General features: G+C 34.9%; 1 protein-coding gene across 2 annotated transcripts; it reads left to right on the forward strand.

Annotated features, from left to right (window-relative positions):
• Nucleotides 1-1584: 1584 nt before the first annotated feature.
• Nucleotides 1585-4426, forward strand: LOC145164986 (ATP synthase subunit O, mitochondrial-like). 2 transcript variants are annotated; one of them, XM_079083629.1, is made up of 6 exons: nucleotides 1585-1822; nucleotides 2811-2861; nucleotides 2945-3188; nucleotides 3263-3375; nucleotides 3543-3629; nucleotides 4059-4426. In XM_079083629.1, exons 1-6 carry the CDS (start codon nucleotides 1694-1696, stop codon nucleotides 4182-4184), a joined length of 750 nt encoding a protein of 249 aa, XP_078939755.1. In that variant the 5' UTR covers nucleotides 1585-1693; the 3' UTR covers nucleotides 4185-4426. The 2 variants fall into 2 exon arrangements, with proteins under 2 accessions (XP_078939755.1, XP_078939758.1); XM_079083632.1 differs by having other exon boundaries at nucleotides 2814-2861.
• Nucleotides 4427-20751: the final 16325 nt, after the last annotated feature.

Raw genomic sequence — 20751 nt, forward strand, 5'->3', positions numbered from 1 at the left:
TGTTATGAGTGAGTGACTGTACCTGGAAGACTTATAGGTCATTTCATTTTCTAAAATACTTATAATTAATAAAAAAAATTAATATATAAATTATAAACAAATTAAAAATAAAAGAAAAAGAAACAGAAAAAGGTATTATACTCATTTTATGTTTGGTAGGAACAAAACGCACAACTTTTAACGATATACGAGAAAATCCGAGTTAATTTTTGAAAATATAGACTAAAGTTATGATTTGAACTCTACAATGGACGAATCATGTAATTTACTCCTTTTTTTTAAGGGAAATCTCCAGAATAGCCCTAAAATTTTAGTCTAATTTATGAAAAAGTCTCAAAGTAAATTTTGTTTACAGAAAAGCACAAAATACCGGTTAAAACTTCGAAAAAACTCTTTTCGGCCGGTTTCACAGATTTTGCCGGTATTCTGTCCTTTTTCGTTAGTATAACTAAAATTTTGGGACTTTTCCAAAAATTACATAATAACCAAAATATTTGGACATTTTTGAAAATTACCATGAAATTAAAGGATATTATTATTAATAAATCATTTATAAACATAAAAAATATTTTTATTATAAAAAAGGAAATACATTTGTTGTTAATTTCTAGGAATAAATTGGTAGTCTAAGTACTTATCTATTGCTTCCTGACCACTCAAACTCTCTACGTTCTTCCTATGCATTGTTGTGGGTATGATGGTGAGATGTACTTAGTTAGCATTCTTCTAATGTTGGTGTTCCTCTTATGTTGTTTAACCTAACTACCAACCAACATTCATACCTCACATGTTAACAACCATCGGCTAACACACATCTATAAAATGTGAAAAGTGAACCGTGAATGATAATTTATATTGAAACAAGTGAATGGTGATTATCTATTTAAATTGTCGTTCAAATTTTACTTTTCACTCTCGATAGATGTGTGTAATTTTATGGTTGTTATCAGGTAATGTTTGGAGGTTAGGTGGTAGTTAGGTTAAAGAACATAATGAAAGATCTATATGTTCGTGTAATGATATTTTCTAATAACATGTAATCATAGTGCATCATGCCTAATAGTAAGTAGACACGTGTATTAATAAATATTATCAACTATTGTATTGGTCACGCCTAACAGAGTATTTCTCACTATGACACCCACAATGATACATAGGAAGAACAAAGAGACTTTGAAGTGGTCAACAAACAATAGAGAAGTACATAGTCGACCATTCTATTCCTAAAAATTAGCAACAAATGTATTTCCTTTGTTTATAATAAAAAATATTTTTTATGTTTATAAATGATTTGTTAATAATAATATCCATTAATTTCATAGTAATTTTCAAAAAAGTCCCAATATTTTGGTTATCGGGTAATTTTCAGAAAAGTCATAATATTTTGAGCAAACTAACGAAAAAGGACAAAATACCGGCTAAATCTACGAAACCGGCCAAAAAGGATTTTTTCGAAGTTTTAACCGGTATTCTGTGTTTTTCTGTAAACAAAAATAAGTTCGGGACTTTTTCATAAATTAAACTAAAATTTTAGGACTTTTAACGGTGTAAAATTGTCAACGGTACGCCGTGAAAGCCCTTTTGCCCGAAACACAAACCCTCCGCTTCTTCGATAAACGACCCCCACAGTTTCAATTCCCCATCTCCTTCTCTTTTCTTCTCTCTGTGTGGATTCGTTTAGGCCTCGATCCAAATGGCAATGGCTGGGAGAATCAGATCAAGCGTCCCTCGCCTTACTAAGGCTCTGATGTCCGATTCTGTATCAACTCAGAGATTGAATGTCGAACGAGCTTTGATCTGCCCTAATTTCACCGATCCCCAGGTGGTGATAATTTATTTCACTATCTTGAAATTTAGAATTAGTAAATGTTCTTTTCTTCTTGGTTTCTTTTCAAGATAGGCTTTTGCTTTGTTATTAGATTCTTTTGTTTAAGATGTATGTAGCTGATTTACTAACTTTTCTAATGAATAAGTATTGGTAAAATGGGACGAGGGTGGTAGTTTGTATAACGCGGATTATTTTATTTTAGAAACAGACTACTGTATGGATATAAAGAAATGATTCAAATTCATTTCGTTTTTCATAGAACACAAAAAGAACACAATTACTTGAATATGTAACATGGGTAGTGTTTGAATCCATTGACTCATTGAGTGCTGTGTAATGTTGATTGTTTTCATGTAAATTACCTTGTTGTTGCCTCTCTCCCTTGCCATCACATCTTTTTACCACCCTATTAATGTTGTTCTATCTTATTCTTACGTCTTAATGTCTTATTGCTATAACTATCTGTCATTTATCCCAACTTAAATCAATGCGTTTTCTTCAAGTATAATACTTAAATTACAATCTCATCCATCTTTGAGCCCGAATCAACCTATCCTTGATCAATCTCCATACATTTAATTGTTGGGCATTACGATCTTGTTCAGCTAATATATATTACTAAAGATAAAGATGTTTAATTTAGCACTGATTATACTAGTTAGGAATTATATATTACTAAACATGTAATACTTCTTCACTTCCAAAACCATACAAATGCAATGTTTTTTGTCGCTCAATAATCTCAATTCAAATGTCCTATTTGCCCATTAGTAGTTATTATAAAATTTTAGTGATATTGATCTAAGAAATTATTTTGTATTTGTCTTGGTAAAGGGCATTTCTTTTAGAAAGCCCAAGGAGGCCCAAACCAAATCATATATACTTTTCATTGAAGTCACAAAGTTTACACAATGCCATTGCACAATGTAACTGCAATGATTGAAATGCAAGTTTGCTAATTTAGGGATCGTTTTATTTGCAGCAGTCAAGGAACTTCGCCTCTGCTTCTTCAACAAAGGAACCAAAGATTAAGGTAATTGTGTTATTGTGTACTACTTTATTTAAATAGTTTTTTGTTAATTGTAAGTAAGTAAACATATAATGTAAGTGGTTCAGGTTCCAGTGGCTATGTTTGGTGGGTCTGGAAACTATGCATCTGCATTATATATTGCAGCTGCAAAAGCCAAAACATTGGAAAAGGTTGAAGCAGAGCTTCTTGATCTTGTGGCTGCTTCTCAGAAATCTCCAACTTTCTCACAGTTCATGAAGGATTTGGCAGTGCCAGCAGATACCCGAGTCAAGGCTATGACTCAGATCTGTGATCAAGCTAAATTTTCAGAAATCACAAAGAACTTTTTAGGTATCATGTCATGCAAAATATACCAACATTCATTTCTTGAATTTTGTTGTGATTTCTAAATTCTAATCCATCAGTGGTTCTGGCTGATAACGGGAGGCTCCGCCATGTGGACACCATTGCAAAGAGATTTTCAGACTTGACCATGGCACACAGGGGAGAAGTCAAAGCCATTGTTACCACTGTCATTGTAAGCTGCTTACTTTTCAAACATCATTCAAAATAACAAAATACATTTATAGCAGAGAAAATTGGACAACATTGGTTTAATTGGGTAGATTTTTTTATTTTTTTTTTTAAAATTTAGAATGCCATAATAAGAAATACTTAGTTTGGTCTTCAATTGATTTCATTCAGCCACTTCCTGCTGAAGAGGAGAAAGAACTGAAAGACACTTTACAGGAAATTCTTGGGAAAGGAAAGAAGGTTAAGCTTGAACAGAAGGTAATAATGTCATGTCCTACGCTTTTGAGTTTTAAGGGTCCAACGGGTCATTTCAAGATGTGAAAAATCTATAGAAAGGGTAAATTACTAATTTGGTCCCTATGCTTTACACAAAATTGTAACTTCTATCCAAACTTTGCAATTGCCCCAATGTCGTATTTTGTTGCGGATATGGTTCCTGTGTTTCACTCCAAATTGCAAGTTTACTCCAATTTTTGAAGTCATTTTATATACACAAGGACTATATCCGCTACAAAATGCAAATTGAAAGACAACATTGGGATGATCTCAAATTTTGGACTGAACTTGTGATTTTTATTAAAGCTTAGGGACCAAAGTTGTAGTTTACTCAAGAATAATTAATTGGGGAAAAATTGTAATAAGGTTAGCACATAATGAGACGCTGACTCATCTTCTTATATCAATCAGATTGATCCAAGTATTCTTGGTGGGCTTGTGGTGGAATTTGGTCAGAAGGTGTTTGACATGTCTATAAAGACACGTGCCAAACAAATGGAGAGGTTCTTGCGAGACCCCATCAACTTTGATGCCTAAACAACTTGTGTTTGTTGTTCTTTAATCATTTACACTCCAGGCTTTTTGAAATTACCATCTTGCCCTCATGACAGCTTTTTTTTTTCATTTCTTTTCCCCATGTTTTTTTTTTGCAAATAAGAAAAACCGTTGAGGTATTGTTAATGTATACATGATTAAATGCTGGGGGGTATTTTTCATGATAAAGATGATGGTATGCATGTCTTCTGCACAAAGGAGAGAATGAAAGCGAGTTTATGTTCTATATTGTTCCAAGTTTTTAGGTGTGTTTGTCAAAAATAGCTACTAATTAGAAGCTTAGAGCTATAACTTTCGTTAATGTAGAAATGTTTAGCTAAATAGCCGTAAACCTTTGAAATATGTTGATATATATAAAACATAAAAGTTAAAAGCTAAAATATTTCAAACACTTTCTGAAGCTATTTCAGGAAGCTTGAGGTAAGAATTATTTGTTCTAAAGTAAAAGTTTACTGTTGGTATTTCTAAATGAACTTTTTTCTTTATTTCAAAATTTTCTTTTCAAAAATTAGTAAAGCTAAAATTTTCTAAATGTGTCATTTCCGAACACGCTTGTAACCTAAAGTATATCATAGTATGTTCAAACATGACAACTACTTTTTTTAGAACATTGTCAATTACCTTTTCGAGGGATAGGTGATGATGTATGCTCCTTCTATAATGGTTATAAAGATAATGATGTATGCCTTGCAGTAGCCACCATGGTAAGCCTATGAGGCTGGCAAAATAACGGTTGGAATTGAATAGAACCGAACCAAAATGGATTGAGAACCGAATATATAAATTCGGTTTGGCTCTCAGTTCCGAAACCGAGTTACCCCTCGTAGCTACGGTGCAATGTGATAAACATCTTCCTTAAATTTCTATATGTAACACTTGCTATTCATTTCACACCCACAAATTCTTGAGGGCCGTGGAAGGGCAATTTTGAAAGCTTTTTAGCTAAGATTGAAGTTAAATCCAAAGGAGTTCCATGGGAATCAAACATTCAACTCCATAACTTGGATTATAGTTAATCCCATCAAGCTTATTGGTGTTTTCATGGTGGATGTGGAAAGGTGATGAAACCCTAGTTCTTGTATGACTTTAATGGAAGGAGAATCTTAGTGATGGTGTTGTAGTAAGCTTGATAATCATGTTTTCATGTGTTATATCGCAAAATCATGAATTATTACTTGAAATGGGAAAGATGATCATAAATCCTAGTTTGGATGATTTGATAGATAAGTGAAATTAAACCTATATCTTAATGGGATTAAGATATATAAACGAGTTATTTGTGAAGTATAATCAGTTTTAACCATGGGTCAAGTCCTACGAACATGATGTATGTGTTGAATTAAGTTTATGCAAAAATGGTTTTACCGTGGAGTGTGGCATTCAAGTTAATATATTGATTTGATAGTTTCTAAAATGAAAATAGATACGAGGCTTCAAGAGCTAGAATCTCATACAAGATTGTCAAGATCGGGATCTTACGTAGGATTGTTTTAAAGTTTGCAAGATCGGAATCAGAATCCTAAGATCCCACAAAAAATGATATAAAAAGGTAATTGATTGTATATAAAACATTTTTCCTCATTTCATGGTTAAAACTTAAATAGCTCAAAAAGATAACATATAATGTAGTAGTTAATGACATGGTTAAATAGCTTATAAGAGTATTAAGATTGGCCATTTAACATACAATAGTAGCAACTCGCAACCTTCATGTTATTTCCTTTAAATCTTTAATACATTATTTGCTTTAACTACAAGGAATAAATTGGTAACAACTTTAACTTTTGAAGCTCAATTAAAAACTGCAATTCTCAAGCTTCCAAGGAAAAGGGCTTGAGCAGTAAAAGAAAAGAATCTGGAAAAAGACCCACCTCTAGTGTTAAGCTTGAATTGTTGAATGAATAAATTAATAACAATTTGAAGCTAAATCTCAAATTCTACCATCAATGAGGGTAAAACGTAAATGGAGAAAGGGAATTATTGGGTTGCTGGTCATTTACGATTCACAAAACAGTACAAGAATGAGGCTATTCTCAATTAACCTTTGTGTAAGGAGTCCAGGTCAACCAGTAAATGAGTAAAGATAATAAAAAAACATTTTACAATTTGATAATTTTCATGGAGTAGTAGGATCGGATCCCGATCTTACGATCCCGATCCCTACGATCTTCTCTGCGATCTTACATACAAAACAATCCTATTTCGCTTCAGCAAGGTTTTCATAGGTATGATAATAGGATCTTACAATCCTACGATCAAAAGTCCGATCTTGACAACCTTGATTCTATATGCATAAAACATCTCAAGGTGAATAACCATACTTTCCTTCTAGATAATTAATATCTAGGTATGTTGTTATTATTATATACTGTAAAAGACATTGTTATTAATAAATATTGAGTAATGTAGTATGTGACTATGTGTACATAGCTGGTTATTGATGATGTTAGTGCAAGGAAGTGACCCTCAACAACTAAGTGTTTATGGTGAAGTGAAGAAGGTTTACGATGTTGTTTTGGATGATGTCCGAAGTTATCCACTAACCGAAGATGGTGATTAACTCAAACCACTTTACACCACAATAAAGTACTTGTTTTGTTATTATAATAGATAAGATCTTTTGTTTAGATTTGGTCAATAAGACATGTTAAGTATGGCCATCTATCCGTCATACTTAAGCATGGTCCAATTTGTTTCATGTACTTTATGAGTCTATAGATAGAGGAGTTAAGAGTTAGTGAAAAGTGTGTCTTCAACTATATTAAGAAACATCTTATAATCCTTATTAGTAATAAAAGTTTCAGTTTATTCTTGTTCATCATTTATCAACGTTAATTCTTGTATTCAAGCTTGGTTAAGATTCAACTAAGCTATTTTTCCTTCTTTTATATTCAATGTTTATCTGTTGTTCTTATAATTCTAGTAAATTAGTTATTTCACAGTCAAACTATTGTTGAGCTATTAAAGATCCTTTGATTAAACTTAAATATTTTTATAAATTAAATAATCAAAAGTTTTTTCAACAATTGGTATCAGAGCTATAATGACTGCTCTTAAATCTTTCTGAAAACATTGTTCATACTTTTTAGAAAAATATCTAATAAAAGAAGCTTTATATACCACGTAACTCATTTTCTCAAAAGTCACAAAATTATGGCACAACATTACTCAAGGGCGATTTGGAAGAATCTAAAATTTTAAGATATGCAATTTTAAGAGGTCTGAATTTTTTTTTACTAAGTTATAAATTTTTTGGTCAATCGATAGTGCATCCGAACAAACGTTCAGTGAACTCAAACCATTTTGGTTTGCATTTGCACATCATCCACACAAAAAAAGAGTCTTTGTTCTAGAAGCGTTTGTACTTATACATCTTTTTCCTCCTTCCACTTATGTGGCTATATGATGACTTAAACCCAATAAAGAATTTATCTAATTCATAGTATCATTTTAGTGATTAATTTTTCATTCATCCTAATTTGTTTTTGGAAGTATAATATACCAAAACGAAAGTATCAAAGGAGAACACAAATGTATGACCGTTCGTCCATTTTAATAAAGTTTAGGGTTCGAAATTTATATTCAAAAAATAACAAACCCTCATTTTTTAAAACGGTCAATACAAAATTTTCCAACAAGTTATTGCTAAGAAATATTTATGTTTTTTTATTGACGATTCACTCCCTGTTAATAAACAAAATGTATTACTTTCTCGAATACAAGTTGAAGGAATCCAAAAATCGATAAGTTTATTGTTAAAGGATTTACCTATAATTGTTAGTAATTTAATATAAAAATTTCCTTTCGTTATAATTCAAACTAATGGATTTGTTAGTATTATATAGGACTGTCAAAATTGTACCACGGAAAACCAACCAACATTCTTGTTGGTAGTCCCGTACCAGTTAAAAAATTTTGGTATGGTAATGGTACAAAAGTTTGAATACCATGGTAATATCGTACCAACCAATTCATATCATATCATATCATATATATATATATATATATATATATATATATATATATATATATATATATATATATATATATATATATATATCTATACACGAAATTGTATATTTCAACTGTTAATTGTGTTTAGTCTTTACAGTTTTAAGATTATTATATAAGTTATTTGGTCGCATTAGTCAATAGTTATTACCATATTAAAACACAAAATTAAAACGTTACTTCAATAGAATTCTTTTGTAAATTAAAAGAACTGCGCAACTAATTTCTTTACTAAAAATCAAAATTACTCGATGATTTGCTTATTTTAAAATCTTACAATAGAAAATTAAAAGAAGTCGGTATATATCATTACCAATTTGTACCAACCAAACTTGTTGGTAGCCAAATATATTGATACCGAGTATACCTGGTACGGTACCGGTAAGAAAATTTTTATACCAATTATAGTTAGTACGGTACACGGTTTAAGGAAAAACGAATTGGTACCGTACCAATTCCCCCTAGTATTATATATTATCGACCTTCCATGGATTCTAAAAAAATCAACTCAAAGTTGAACCAAATGTTTCAAAATGATACGGATTCGGATAATCGTTACCTTTCATATTACATGACATAATTAAAACAATCATCCGTACACACTAATATCTATTACTTTATCGGATTAATAAAAATAAGCTTCGAGCATTAGACCAAAACTTTGATTATTAAAATATAAATTTGAATAAAACTCTAATGAAAATCCATAATTGACAAATTTTAGGTTTTAATGTAAGTACTGTTTTCTTCAAACAATAACTACAAGTCTTTCATATGTTTATTTAAAAGACATAGCATGTAGTCTTTGATTAGCTGTGTTAATTGTCAATTGCATGAATTTATTAAATGATCAAAATTATATATATATATATATATATATATATATATATATATATATATATATATATATATATATATATATATATATATATATATATATATATATATATATATATATATATATATATATATTTGATAGGTGTAACCACCTTATCTTATGGTTCCAGATTCAATAAAGTTATTGGGTGGTTTTTTATTTTAATATAATATGATATCATTACCGGTACCATTGGTTTTCGGGTAAATACCAAACCAAATTGGATTGTAAATATTTTTCCGTAACAATTATTAATCTATATACTCTCCTATTAAAAAATCATTAGACCCCAATATATATATATATATATATATATATATATATATATATATATATATATATATTGTAACATCCCGTTTATTAAATAAATAAATAGATAGGTTAATAAATGAATAGTAGTCCTAAAATCCATAATATTTAGCGGGGTGTTGGTTTTGGGGAGCCAAATGATATATATATTTTGATTTTCGGGGGTTAAAGTGTAATTTCGGGATTTATTTTGTAAAGATTTTCAGTCAGAAGTCAGGGGGTGTTTGGTAAATATTGGACCTAAATTGAAATGAGTTTGGAATGTTGAGGGCCGAATTGGTAAATGTTGGATTTAATTTGAAAGAAAAAGGAGAAGGAGGGACTGAAAATGTCAATATGGATCAATGTTTGAAATTGGACGGGACTTATACACCTGTCACAACCTTGTATTCAAACCCTAACCCTACTTCTAAAACATCAGCCGCCACCCCCTTATGTCTCTCTTCACCTCCGGTCACCGCCACCCCTGTTGGAGCCGGAAAACCACCGAGTCAAGTACTCCTTGTCGCCGTCAGAGAACCACCAGTCGAGTGTCGTTGTCGCCGTTCGGCTACCGGAGAAGAAGATGAGTCGCAATCCCGACGTGGGTCAGTCGAGGTGATCGGAGCTTCATGGTTCGTGGATGTTGTTGTGTTCGTTGTGGTTCTGCTCGTTCCCTTCCCCCGTTCTCCTGTTGCTACGTTTCAGCCACGACCGCCGCCACCTTTCTTCTGCAATTACATCGTCGCCGCCATGTGGATGCTCAGTATCGCCGATGCTCTCTGCCGCTGCACGCCACCAGGTGGGTGGTTTCGCTCGTATTAGCATTTGTAGGCATATTTGTTGCTGTTTTTCAGATTGTGTATGTTGAGAGTATGCGATGGGTGGCCGGAAAACCGAAGAAAAGCCATCACCACCACCGTGAGGTGGTGGCTGTCACCTCAAACCACCGCCTGCCGCCACAAGGGTGGCTGAGAGCGTGTGTGTGTTATTTTGTGTGTGTTCATTTGGATATTGTTGTATAATTGTATTTAGTGGCCGGAATAATCAAGGAAATTCATAACCACCACCGTGAGGTGGTGGCTGCCGCCTTCTGCCACCACCAGCCGACGTGTTGGGTGGCGGTGCGCATTGTGAGATTGGATTGCTAGTTTATATGCTTAGACATGAATTGGATTAGAATCATAACCACCGCCACGAGGTGGTGGTTGCCGCCGTGAGCCGCCGTTGACCACCACTACCCGAGGTGGTAGTGGGTGGTGCCTAACTTAATTAACATTAATTAAACTAAAAACTTGATGAATGGACTAATTGGAATGTGATTGCGTTGGAAACCCTAATTAGGGTTTAGAAAACCCTAATTTTGGATATGTTGATTTGCAATTGCCGGGACCCACATGTTTGGACCATTGGATTAGAATTATGGATTAATCCCGACCACATTGTATGGTTGACCGAGTAGAGTGATGAACTTAATGGATTAAGTCCTTAATGGGTTAAGCGAGAACACTTAACCCTAATCGTCATTTTATGTGAAAACCCTAATTTTGTTTGGGCCATGAGTTGGGCCTTTCTGTTGGGCTTTGGTGATTGGGCTATTGATGGGCCATCCAAGAACAAGTATATGGACTAGAATATCTAGATAGGCTTTAGGGTAAGGCCCATGTGAGGGGTTTGGCTCAATTTGGAAAATTGGGCCATAGATGGGCCATAACTAGGCCTTGATGACTATGAGATATTGGACCATCGGAATGCCAAATGTTTGGACTAGAATAAATGGTTGGGCCTTAAGGTAAGACCATGTAGATGTCTGGGCCCAATTTGGAAAATTGGGCCACATGTTGAGCCTTGGGCTTGAATCAAGCTAGGTTGGGGGTAAAGTAGTCTTTTACCCTAAGCATGGACTTATGTTATGTATTGGATCCCAATTATCAATTGGGTGTTGTTTTGATGTTGATAGTTCGGGAATCTGTCATCCAACAGCTAGAGTTTTGTTTGCGGGACTTACACAGTGTGAGGCGAGTTACCTTGCCGGTAGGAGTGGGTCTAAGGCACCAAGGTCGGCCCACTAGTAGGAGATTGTAGTTAGATGATTGTCTTTGTGATAATTGCTGGTATGCCACTATCTGTTATGATTTATGTGTTAGTATGCTATGATATTATGTGATAGTGGTAGGAGGGGTGTGACAGACCCCGTAACCGGTTGAGATAAACCTGAGGGTAGGTCGGGCACCCAGATATGCCTGACGGAATGTTTATGTATGTTATGTGATAGTGGTAGGGGGTGAAATAGTCTCCGTAACCGGTTGAAATAAACCGGAGGGTAGGTCGGGCACCCAGATATGCCTGGCAAGTATGGTTATGATATGTTATTATGTGGTAGTGGTAGGGGTGAAATAGTCCCCGTAACCGGTTGAGATAAACCGGAGGGTAGGTCGGGCACCCAGATAAACCTGACAAGGGTAGGTCGGGCACCCCGGTATGCCTGACAGGGGTAGATCGGACACCCCGGTATGTCTGACAGGGGTAGGTTGGGCACCCCGATATGCCTAACATGGGTAGGTTGAGCACCCAGGTATGCTCAGCAGGGTAGGTCGGGCACCCAGATATGCCTGACAGGGTAGTCCGGGCACCCATATATGCCTAGTAGTATGTGTTTATGTGGTATGATGGGGGAACCTACTAAGCTTCGTGCTTACGGTTTTCAGTTTTGGTTTCAGGTACTTTTTCTTCAAAAGGAAAGGAGCCGACACGATCGTAGTGCATCACACTATGATTTTCTGCGCGCGAGATCTTTGGGAGTTGTATTCTGATAACATTTTTCTATGACATGTTTTAGTTATTTTAAATACTGGTTTTGATTATGAAATGAGTTGACACTATGGATGTTTCAGACTAATGGTTTTATCTTATTTAAATTAAAAATGGAATTTTTAGCCTTGAATTTTGGGATGTTACAAGTTGGTATCAGAGCCTTGGTTTGAGGGATTCAGACATACTTTCGGGGGTGTCTTAACTCAAATCGAGGGGTTGAAAGGTTTTTACAAGAAAATAAATTTTCAAAAAATTTAAAATTTAAAGGTTTTGAGAAAGAACAAGGAGTGTGATGCGTGCAATCGGCCGAGCTCAAGTACGTTTTCCCCAAGATACCCATACATGTTGTTATGATTATATGATATGATTCGCATGCTAGATTAGAGCTACATATCTAGGAGAGATGCCTTTGTATGCTTTTATGAGCTTGTAGATTTGCATGCTAGAACTGATCAGTCAGTGATAGGATAGCCTGTTTAGGTTATGCCTGATTGTATGAGCCTTAGAATCTCATGCCAGTATAGATTCCTGATAATAGGATAGAATAGTTTGATTGGAGTATGTTGGTTAGATTTTTCCATCGTCCAAATGTTGCTTGCTTTGTGCTTTGTGGGGCTCTTAGCAATGTGAGTTAGCTACTAAGTGAATATGCTAAGTCGCATGTGGCACATGCTGAATAATCTCAGAGTGATGGACTTGACCCCATTGCGCAGATCTTGTAGAGTCCAACCGTTCTAGGATTGGGTCTTTTACTCGAAGGATTATCTGATCTCTGTTGTATGTGGCTATATTCATGAGGTATTTAGTTGACATTAATGGGAATCCTTCAGCAGCTGAGGACTGGGTCAGTTCGGTAACCTAGGAAAACCTAGGATATGCTTCAGTGGGTTAGTATTGCGGTTTAGTGAGTTTCAGGTGCATCAGGTTGAGGAAGTGACTTAGAGGATTCGGGAGGATTGCTGAGGAAAGTATGGATAGGTGTGGAAGGTAGTATTGGTATGTACTACTGAAAGCACAGGATCCATACTCGAATCGGTGAGAGTCTTGGAGAATATGAGAGGCTTCGAGGAGGAGAATCCTTGAGTATGTTTGGATCAGTGGTTTTGTGGGTTTTCAGTTTGGAGATGAGCACACAGGGAGGCAGTTCTGGTTCAGGAATAGGTCTCGGCTCAGGTGGTGAGCCAGTCGAGGGAAGGACTGCCAAGATTTTAAGTTCGCGTTGGATTAAGGAGATGGGAAGTGTTTTCCGCACTAGTTCCTACCCCTTAGTAGCTAGGGTTCGGTTTGCCTTGGATCTCTTGTATCGGGCGGCAATGATTGATTGTGCGACCTATTGCGCTTACGAGATTGGAGACTATATCTTGGGAGTAGTTTGTAGCCCGATTTAGGGCAGAGGTTGCTTCAGCTACTGCAGTTCATGATGGGTTTTGAGCATAACATCAATCCTATGGTGTTCATGCAACCCTAATTGCTTGGATCTAGTTTTTCTACTTTGAACATGCAATAAACTTCCAAGACTTATAAACCCTAGATATAGCACACAATTAATCAAATTAACATATAAACTAGGGTTCAGATCTTGCCTTGATTGTTATGTAGCAATAACAATCAATTCCTTGGCTTCAGAAAGCTTAGTGCCTCAAGTCTTGCACCTCTAATGGAGTCACAAACACCACTAAGCAACTTGGATGAAGAGGGAGGAGAGAGGAGACACCAAAAACGGCTGGAAACCCTAAAGAAAGACTTAGCCACGTTTTTGGGTCTCAAGGGTTCTTTAAATAGGTAGGCAATTAGGGTTATCTAACAAGGAAACCCTAATTTGACCGCTTAAGCCCTAAGCAACCCATGGATCCCTTCTGGAACATGCCTTGGACGATTTCTAATGGGCTTCCCCATAGAATTCGTCCAACCTATTATTCCAAGGTGATCCATAGCCCAATTGCAATTATCCTATAATTACAATTTCATTCCCCCAAGTTTAATTAATCTCTTTTAGCCACAAAATTAATTCTTGACTAATATTAATTAACCAATATGATTTCTCCTTTAATATATTATTCTCATAATATATTAATAAATCATAATTAAACCTTTCTCTCCTTAATTCATCCTACATATTGCTATGGTGAAGGCAAACCAAAAGGACCATGCTCATAATCGGGTCAAGTACATACCAAAATAGTTATGGACTTAGACACTAATCCAACAGTCTCCCACTTGGATAAGTCTAATAACTATTTTGTATAACTTCAGAACCTGATCAGCAATCGTAGCTTTCAAAAGCCGTTGTCAACTCTGATCTTATCAGATACGCGTGTCCTTTAGATAAGGGATTATATATTCCTCCATTCTCAAGATATCGTATAGACACAAAACATGAATTTCAATCATTCTCTCTATACTGTTTCCCGACTTCCGATTTATGACGACTGACAACAGACTACAATTGAACACATCAACTTAGTCCCGGCTTGGCCAAGCGCTTAGGGTGTCATCACTAAATCATCGAGGGGCCCACATATATCGCTTTTATCCCACTTTGGGTAAAAGGAATGGATAAACTTCGACTCAAATGCTCGCTTGCATTTACTGATCGAATCACACACAACAATAAGTTTTATAACACCAAGTTACTGGTGCGTTTTCTTATTATCAATGCGCAACCTACCAACAAATAACAACTTACACGTCTCGGTTTCAAGAATATACAATGTTATCGTCTCACAATTACTCATGATAAAAACCATGAAGTGATTCAAGTGAGCGTGGGTTTGATCCAATACTCTAATCTTATCAAAGCACTCATGAACTCTGCAGCAAACTTGTGCTATGTCTAAACACTTAGACAATCTACAGACAGATTCATGACAGTCTTCCTTCATACCTACTTCCAACGTATGACCGACTGTGGAGGTTCGAATAACCCAGTTATTCTGGAAGTCAAAACATGCAAAATGAAACACAACGATAATACTTAATCCTATATGGCCCCAAAACTTTTGAGCGTAAATAAAACACTTTTATTTAAACACCATATTGATTACTCATTATTCATTGCTTACTGTTTCAGAAAATGAACTTATTACTCGAATTATAACCACAATTGTCCCATGCTCCAAGCATGCACACTTTGGTTTCCTATGGTCCATACTTTGTGAAATAGATCAATTGAAAAACTTTTCTAATGAAACTCATTTCACAATCCCCAATCCTTATTATTAGTATAAGAATACCAAATTCTTACCACTTTTAGAATATGTCAGATTCTAACACTTTATGCAACGATCCTTTCGTAAAGTCATAGCACAAAAGTCACCAAGACCCGGCTAATGAAATTACAAGGTATTCTATCGGAAATTGTTACAAGACAATTCCATAGACGTGAAGTCTCACATTCAAAGTACATTCCTTTGGACATCCTTCTCGCATAAAAGTTTCTAATCTAGACATATTTCCTAATATCCAACTCCCATTAATGGAAACATTTCCATATTTTCCATATGACAACTTACTCTTAATAGAATCTTATCTATTTATAATAATGTCAATATAGTCCATTCAGTACTATACTTCCAACTACTCACAAGCGACAAATCCTCAGTGAACCTCAGATGGTCCTTTGATAGTTGTTTAATTATTTTAGGCAAAACCGATTCTAGTCCCTTTTTCTCTCTTAATGCCCTAGGCATTTGGAAAATTTTAGAACGGTCAAATATTATAGCATATGCAATCGATCCTATACCTGAAGCGTATGGACACGATGCATAATGTCTCACATAAAGACGTGATACTTTATCATCCTTCTGCCATAATATTTTATGTGTCATGTTCCCACAATTCGAACTATGAAGAGGGATGTCGTAATCATAATCGAATTTTGAGAATGCACTATGTATCCTTGACTAAATTTATTAACGTTTCTCGATCTAAGCTTTAGAATTTTGAAACGAAGTATAATATTCTCTCCCTTAATTATAGCAAAACAACTTTTCAACCCTTGCAACTTTGCAAAGTGAATCTTTGTTTTCTATAATTAATATTGCTAACTTGCAATACTTACCATAATAATCATGCTCCCACTAACATGATGATTATTTTCTTACCAGCATAACACTTATGCTGCCACTAGCTTTGACATGTATTCAGAAAACAATTGAACTTCTAGAAAACAATGCTTATTGAATTCCTTAAGTTCATATTTCTAATACCTAATGCTTTGATAAGCCTTTATCTAAGCTTTTTAAGCTCATACACCTTTGCCTTAGATAGCTCACATGTGTGTCTAAAGAAATTCAGAACTTATGTTACTAAGTCCCAAATGTTCAGACTAATTGCCAAATCTCACAATTCGAACTATGAAGAGGGATGCCGTAATCATAATCGAATTTGAGAATACAATTTTCACAATTGTAATCTTCTTAAAATCTCTCTTAGTGAAAGCATTTCCTTACAATCATTTTCATGAAGGAGGGAAACCTCATGACACTTAGATTTTAAAGTGTATGTGTTCCTATCCATGTGAATTTGTCAAAACCAAAGTTTGCGACAAATCCAAACTCATATGGACCGAACGTGCTCAATCTCGATTTCTTGCCTCATGGTAACATGAATGCCCACCATGTCTTCCAAGAAACTCACCCTTTCATATCAATTTACTTTCCATTGATCAAGGTGCTTTGTCTTTATGCATTCAAATGAGAACTCATAGAACTCACATGCATAATTAACTCAACTGGAATGACACAGAAAAAGAGTATGTCATCCACGATAGGTTACAAACCTCAAGTCGTGCGCTAGTGATGATCAATTAGGTTTATTCTTGATTTATTCTTGAAACTTTTCAAGACCATTAAGACTCCCACTGACTCCTTGACATATAAGGTTCTCTTGTCAAGAAACATTTCTTGACAAACAAATATTCAAGAGTTAGTGTAGCTTCTTATCAAGCTTAACACTTCACACAATTGGTCTTAGTTGGTCTTTTTCTTATCCAAGACATCACAACTTACCAATCTCAAATGTGCAGGAATAAGAAGACTTTTTCCAATTCCACATTTGTTGAGTGTTATAAACCTACTAATAACGAGTCACTCAATTTGCAATCTTGGAGTATGACTCTAAGATTCGATATTGGAACGAAGTATGATTGACTTCTTGATTTAACCATTTCCACAATTCCCGATTCCTCTTCTTAGACATACAAATGTACTAAGACTCACTTAGAGGATCAATTGAGACATGGTTCTTAATCATTAATACTTTATCATAAAACACAATAAAAGGTACTCTCCCTTCTTCTTAGAACAGAGAAACTTTTATCTTTCCGCCTTCTTGATTCTTCTTATTCGTTCTGCCATTTATTGAAACCTTTTCAATCAACTCAGAATTACACTTAGTCTTATAAGTATAATCATATTTACTAAACTTTAGTAAATCATGACGAATATCTTTATCACTCTTGTGGTGGACTTGATCAGCGCACAACCAAGTGTACCGGATCCCTAGCCCTTCACTTGACTCTTTGTCAAGGAATTAGTCTAATTTCCAAAATATGAAGTTTCTCATTCATCACGCAATGCATGTTGCATGATTCCAAGTTTCTGTCCAATTGAAACTTGGGCGATGAGAAACTCTCCCTATTTGGTAAATTCTCGACATTTCACAAATAACATAATCAAGAATCACATCCAATTCAACATTGCTAAAATTAGAAATACATAAACATCCATTTTCACATATGCTATTGCAAGGATAAATAAATAGGACGAAATCAAAATTCATTTTATTGCGGAAAATCTTGTCCTTACAATGCAATTCAAATGAAAACTATGCTATTTCAATTTCTAAGCAATCTATTCTAACTCTAAAGTAGTAGCTCAAAAATCCGATCTTCAAGCAATGCGATCGAAATCCATTTCTTCACGATCAGATTCAGCTTACTTCTTCCCTTAATTTTCCTCTCCTTTCTTCAATCCTACAAAACATCAAAATGTAATCTTATCACATCATGTATTGAAAATCAAAGAATAGGAACTTATAGAGTTAGTTATTGGATTTTACCTGAAGTAGAGCCATACGTCTGGACTCTCCCATCTCTTAGATCTCTCAGGTAGTTTGGGCAGCTTCGTCTCCAATGCCCCTTCTCTTGGCAATAAAAGCAAATGGACTCCTTTGGAACATAGCAAGGGACAATCTCAGTCTTTTCCAATGTAGCCAGTGTCCAATGAAGTATGGGAGTTTGATCGACCAATCAAGTTTGCTTGACCAGTGCGCCAAATCATCGCTGATTCAGCAGCAATAAGCAAATAGGTCAAATCATTTAGGGTCACGTCATGGATCATCATATAGTACAAACTCACTATATGATTCAGGAAGCGACTGAAGAACCCAGTCAACAGCCAACTCACCTGAAATCTCGACACCCAACATCCTTAACCTGTCAATGTGTGACTTTATCTCCAAGACGTGTGCACACACAGGTTTCCCATTTTCGTGTTTACTTGCCAATAGGGCTTGAGTGAGCTTGAACTTTTCAAGCCTTTAAACTTGTGGGTTAGGGAGAATAATTGGAGGAGGTGGAGGAAGTGAAGCATGACTCTCATTTCCTTGATCGTATCGTGGAACGTCATCTTCATTTGGAAAGCTTGTTCCAAGGGACTTGGGAAGACCATTGTAAGATTTCGACATCTACAAAACGGGAGAAATTCAAGTCAAGTTGATTAGAATCCTTGATGTAACACCCAAACAAAACATCAAGGCTAGGATCCAACACAATACTCTACAACCTAGAAGAGGGATGCCGTAATCTAGTTGCAGAATATTTGAAGGTAGGTAAATGACGATTTACCAATTTCCACCATGAAAAACGAAAAATAAATTTAAGTTTTAAATGAATTGAAACTCCTAGATCTTTTGAGATTCATTGAACTTTTCAATGACATGTTTAAATCTCGATTATGCCCTTCAAGTTTGCGACTGGGATGCCGAGGATCACAAACAAGGTGTGAATAACCATGCGAATCACATGGTGCACCCAATGCTACTACCACCTAATCAATGTGCTGGTTAGCCACACACACTCCATTGATCTATGATAAAAATCGAGCCACCCTTCGCCACCAATGCCAAACCCAAATTAGTGTGTCGGCTAACCACACACGCTCCACTAACGTTTCGACAAGGGTACAAAGTGTAATTCCATGGATTAGCATACAATTCCACATTTTTGCCTAAAGTAACTAGAATTTGAGAATTTGTAAAGCATGTAGTTACTTTGTACTTCATTATACTTATAATGGAAGGTTTCGTCCTATCCTACCTGTTCGGCTAACGACCCTCCACTAGTCAAGAGTGCGGTGGGTAAGAGTGGATACCCATTCAATCGCCATTTTATAGGCAATTTCCTTAAACACCCCTTATAGACCAGCTTCGTGAATGAGGCCTACTAACGGTAAGACTGATTCTTTACTCATATATATATATATATATATATATATATATATATATATATATATATATATATATATAATATTAGACTTTTAATGTTACATATATATAGTATAGGGTGTATTTTACACTTTTAAAATACTAGGTGGTCTAATTTAATAAATTATACTTTTAATTTTGATTAAATGTAAACCAAAACTTTATGGATTTATTAACTCTCTTTTAATTATACACTTTAATTAATTAACAAAACCATAAGGGTGTAATTTGAACTTTTCAAAATGCGAGGGTTTTAGAATTTAACATTTCAAAATCAAACTTTTAATCAACTTTTAAATTCCAAAACTTGAGGGCAAGTTTTGAAACTTTTCAAAACATTTGGGATTAGAATTTAAATATTTCAAAATTAACTTTTAATCAAAAATTTAAATTCCAAAACTTGAGGGCAAGTTTTGAAACTTTTCAAAACATTAGGGTTTAACTATTTAAATTTCAAAAACAAAACTATTAAGTCCAAATTTAAACTATAAAACCTAAAGGGTGTAAATTGAAACTTTTCAAACTTACTAGGTCAAATATTTATCTTATAATAATCCTATCTTATCCATATTTAACCAAATCCATCAATTTTGATAAGGATAATCATTCCAAACATAAAAAATCGATTTTAGGCAATAAAAACGAGTTTTGGTAATTATCCACATCAAAATCTGACCAAAAATTCAAAAAACCCGGCAACTGAACAGCCAACTCGTCAAGTCCTCTTTGGAACTCATCGAGTTCAAGCTACTCGTCGAGTTCTAAGAGCAACTCGGCGAGTTCATCAGGCAGACAGCAAGAAATTTCGATTTTCAGGTCTTTGGAAGTTCAATTATGCATCTATTCAATAGAAAACGACCTAGGCTCTGATACCACTGATGGGTTTTGAGCATAACATCAATCCTATGGTGTTCATGCAACCCTAATTGCTTGGATCTCGTTTTTCTACTTTGAACATGCAATAAACTTCCAAGACTTATAAACCCTAGATCTAGCACACAATTAATCAAATTAACATATAAACTACGGTTCAGGTCTTACCTTGATTGTTATGTAGCAATAACAATCAATTCC

Source organism: Lactuca virosa, chromosome 1 (assembly GCF_052849685.1).
Source record: "Lactuca virosa cultivar CGN04683 chromosome 1, Lactuca_virosa_CGN04683_v6, whole genome shotgun sequence".
NCBI classification, from domain to species: domain Eukaryota; kingdom Viridiplantae; phylum Streptophyta; class Magnoliopsida; order Asterales; family Asteraceae; genus Lactuca; species Lactuca virosa.